This window comes from Dendroctonus ponderosae, unplaced genomic scaffold (genome assembly GCF_020466585.1).
Source record: "Dendroctonus ponderosae isolate FM_Combo_2020 unplaced genomic scaffold, Dpon_F_20191213v2 Dpon_F_20191213_3, whole genome shotgun sequence".
NCBI classification, from domain to species: Eukaryota; Metazoa; Arthropoda; class Insecta; order Coleoptera; family Curculionidae; genus Dendroctonus; species Dendroctonus ponderosae.
This window is the reverse complement of record NW_026018508.1, coordinates 6,502,717-6,507,112: the sequence shown is the minus strand read 5'-3', so window position 1 is coordinate 6,507,112 and position 4,396 is coordinate 6,502,717. Positions and strand designations below refer to the sequence as shown.

The 4,396-nt window shown below is 35.7% G+C and overlaps 1 protein-coding gene across 1 annotated transcript in view; it reads left to right on the top strand.

Moving 5' to 3' along the window:
* Positions 1 to 4,090, top strand: part of LOC125502336 (DNA topoisomerase 1-like) — a 7,305-nt gene extending 3,215 nt beyond the window's left edge. The window contains exons 2-5 of the mRNA XM_048664710.1: positions 10 to 238; positions 542 to 742; positions 2,755 to 2,962; positions 3,662 to 4,090. Coding sequence (XP_048520667.1) covers positions 10 to 238; positions 542 to 742; positions 2,755 to 2,962; positions 3,662 to 3,859 — 836 coding nt within the window. The 3' untranslated portion in view covers positions 3,860 to 4,090. The remainder of the gene's footprint in view (positions 1 to 9; positions 239 to 541; positions 743 to 2,754; positions 2,963 to 3,661) is intronic.
* Positions 4,091 to 4,396: the final 306 nt, after the last annotated feature.

The following is a 4,396-nucleotide window of genomic DNA, read 5'->3' as shown; positions in this document are numbered from 1 at the left end:
ATTTTATAGGTAATCAAAAGGATGAAGACCAGGCAGATACCGTCGGTTGTTGTTCATTGCGTTGTGAACATATTGAGCTCCACGAGGAAAAAGATGGCAAATATTACGTAGTCGTATTCGATTTTCTTGGAAAGGATTCTATTCGGTACTATAATGAGGTGCCGGTAGAAAAAGAGGTCTTTAAAAATTTACGGCTCTTTATGGAGAACAAGAAAAAAGGGGATGATCTTTTTGATAAGTAAGTTTCATTGAGGAACATTTTATGGCGTAAGAATCCTTTGTCATTAATTCTGTCATCTATTGGGGTTCTACCTTTTTTCATCCTATGGTCAATCCTTAATTAATAATACCTAATTTGAGATATGGATTAACTATTTAATTCATTAACACATATTTTTCATTAAATTATTAGGTCAGTTTTTCGTAAGCCTTTGATATAACATAGTGGTTTTTCTTTGTGTTAATATCATCCAAATTTTGAACGAGTGCATGAATATATGTAGAAATGCATATATACTTACATACCCATTCATGCTTTCAGGCTTAATACTCAAATCCTGAACAAATATCTAAATTATTTGATGAAAGGACTTACAGCCAAAGTTTTCCGTACTTATAACGCCTCATGGACTCTGCAGCGACAACTCGACGAACTAACGAATGAAGATGACTCGATTGCCGAAAAGATTTTATCTTACAATAGAGCCAACAGGGCCGTAGCTGTATTATGTAACCTTCAAAAGTAAGTTCAGTTTCAACGGAACCGTACAAGGGGTAATAGGGGCTCCCTTGGAGAGTAGTAATAATTTCTAGAAGATATTAACAGTTGAAAATCGAATTTCAACTTTGCTATTAAGCATTATTTTGAAATTGTTCCATGTTTAATTAGGAGCATATTGGAATACTTAAGCATTCAAAAAGAAAAATTGCAATCTGCTTCAAATTCAAAAGTCCCGATAACCAAATCTACTGATAAATTCTAATATATCTCGGTTCGGTATCGCTTCTGTTTATACCCGAATTTCGTTTTGCGAATCCTAAAATGAATGCACTGATGGCACAAATTAGGCCTGGGTAACTCAGTGAATTTTCATGAGTTGGTGTAGTGCTGCGCAAATGGCTTGGTGCGTCAACTCACTGGCTCAGATTATCTTGCAGTAAACTCGTATATATGTGGCTTTGCTTTTAAGCGGTGCTGGGCGTTCAATTTTTTTCCTTGCTTTTACTGAAGAGACGATGATGATTGTTTTAATGAATGGAATAAATGAAGGAGCAACATATTGTCTTCTTTTAAATCCTAGACAACTAAGCGCACAAGCGAATTTTCGGACAAAAGATCCGATTATTTGGATGATTGAACAGGTGTCGGAATCAATGTCAGGATCGTTGATACAACATATTTATCATTTACGATTATTTCGTGCGGAAAAAAATATTATTTTGTAACATGTGTAGGAAGGCAACATGGCCAGTGCTTCAAGTTGTGCCCATACTGCATAATTTTTATGACATACAATTCGAAATTCGGACATTAACAGAACCCAACCGAACTGAGATAAACAAAAATCGACGACGGAGATCAACGTTCGTGACTCTGTCAGTTTATAATATTTTTAATGTACGTGGCTTCGAAATTCCACAATCGCACAGGCGGCGTTATAATAACACGTTCAGAGGCGTTCTGTGCTTCCCAGCCTTCACAAACTTGCAATTCGAAGTCTGCCACCTTGAATGAAGTTAAAACTGATGATAATGAAGTAAGCAGAGTGGGTGCTGCCATCTATGGCATGGTGAATGATGACCTCCACAAGCGCAGTTCGAGGTGCGGCGCAATGAAGCGCGGTGAGTTTAACTCACCAACTCACAGAGCGTTTTCGACTCAAAAGCGCAACTCAACACAGTGTTACCTAGGCCTAGCACAAATTTAAGCAGTAACCATGCTGCCTACTGTTAAACACACATGTTATAAAATAATGTCTTTTTTCAGCACGAAATAATCGCAAATAAAAATTGTTATTTCAACGATTTCCGACACCTCATCACCCAAATATTCGAATCTTTTCTCAGAAAATTCGCTTGGGAAACCACTAGGCTTTAAGAAGAAAACATTTTGCGACTTAATTTATTACATTCATTAAAACAACGCAACCGACGTGTCTCATAAAATATCTTCAGTAAAATCAAAGAAAAAAAGATTGAACGCGCTACACCGTTTAAAAGCAAAGCCCATGACGTAAAACTATACGATAACAGCACATTTATCGTATGGCCTAATAAATATACGAGTTTACTGCAAGATAATCTGAGCCGGTAAGTTACTGCGCCAGTTTGTTGGCGCACCAAGCCATTTGCGCAGCTCTACGACAACTCATAAAAATTCATAGAATTACCCAGGCCTAATCGGGAATCTTATGACTTCACGGCCTTCGCGAACTTGCAATCCGAAGTCTGCCGTCCCGAATGAGATAAAATGTTATAATTCTTGCAACCAGAGTTGGTGCGGCCATCTTTGAGCTGGTGTGAAGTCCGCCCAAAACGAAGTTCGAAGTGCCGCGCAGTGAGGCGCGACGTGTTATAGCTCACCAACTCACAGAGCAGCATCAACTCAAATGCGCAGCTCAACACAGTGTTACCCAGACCTATTAAGCATTCAAATACAATCTTAACTGTTTCAATCGTATATTTATTTTAATACTTCGTATTGGGGTTTCGGCTATCTGTTATCATTATTGCAAGTGATCTATTTGTTTTCAGAGCGGTACCAAAAGGACATCAAAGATCGATGGATAAACTGAAAGAGAAAATCGATTCAAAGCGTGATCAAATTGAGGATGCTAAACGACAAGTGAAAGATGCACGAAGAAAAGCTAAACATGGGAGCATTAAAAAGAAAATGGTTTACGACAATAAAAAGAAAATGCTGGAACGACTTAAGGATCAATTAGCCAAACTAGAAATTAAGGTAAATTAGAAATGCCTGAATAAAAGTATAAAAACTCCTTTCGCATAGTTGCCCACGACACCTATTTTATTATTTGACTTGGTGAAGTATTAAACTCAGCGGCGGATCTAGGAGTTTTTGAAGGAGGGAACGCAGTAATAACGAAATATTAATTTTTTGTAAATCACAAACTTTATTCAGCAATAAATAAAATTTTGTTAAAATTAATGCAACTGGTCGCTTTATGCACTAGTATTTATATAATATATTACTTAAAATACTTTGCATGTTAAATAATGAAAAGTATATGCTTAGGGGGTCGCGCGCCCTCTGCGCCCCCCCTAAGCATATACCCCCAATGGAATTATAGCTACCGGATTATCCGATAGTTAGAAAACCCATGAGTTAAACACTGCTATCGAATAATTCAAATGAATTAAATTTTAAATTACAACTATCAAATAATTCGATAGTTCTCATCACTGCAAATTATAGCTATCGGATTATCCGATAATAGTTATAAAACAAATTAATAAAACACTGCGATCCAACAGCTAAAATAAATTACATTTCAAATTAACTTATTCTATATATTACTTAACTATTTTATTCGATAGTTTCTATCACTGAATAAAACATTGCTATCGAATAATTCGAATGAATTACAACTATCGAATAATTCGTTAGTTCCCATCGCTAATTATTTGTTTGATATTCTAGAAGACTGATCGAGAGGACAATAAAACAATTGATTTCGAGAGTTCAAAACTGAATTATATAGACCCTAGAATTACAGTTGCATGGTGCAAAAAACACTCGGTTCCAATTGAGAAAATTTATAACAAAACTCAACTAGAAAGATTCCGATGGGCCATTGATATGGATGGGCCCGACTATAGGTTTGACAAAATTAAGTAATTCAAGATGCCTCAAGCAGTGTCGCCGTATACTTATTTATTGTTCAAATATTTCCGTTCGCAAAATGAAGTACCATTTTTGCGTAATGTAATGTTGACCATACTTTTGTTTTTGCTAGGGTTTTAAGTATTCTCTTTAATGCATGTGCATAATTGTTTCATTCATTTTGAGCCGTTTAAAGTAGCAGGCTCATATTATTATTTTTTATTGTTATATTAGATCACATATACATATACAGGGTTGCTCATTAGTGCGTCAAAGTGCTATATCTCAGTAAATATGAACTTTACAAGAAAATACGTCCTACGAAAGTTTTTCATGTTTAAAAGGTCCACATTTTAAAATTACTTTCCAATATACGGGGTGTATCATAAACGTGTGGTAGTTACCAACTTTGGTTTTTTAAATGGAACCGCCCCTTTTTTCATTCATTTTCAGATTTGTCGTCAAAATTTAAGTTAAGTTTGTGTCAAACGTTTTACCTGAAAAATTTACGATTTCCGAGTTATTCGTAAAAATGTGAAAGTTTTGACAGCT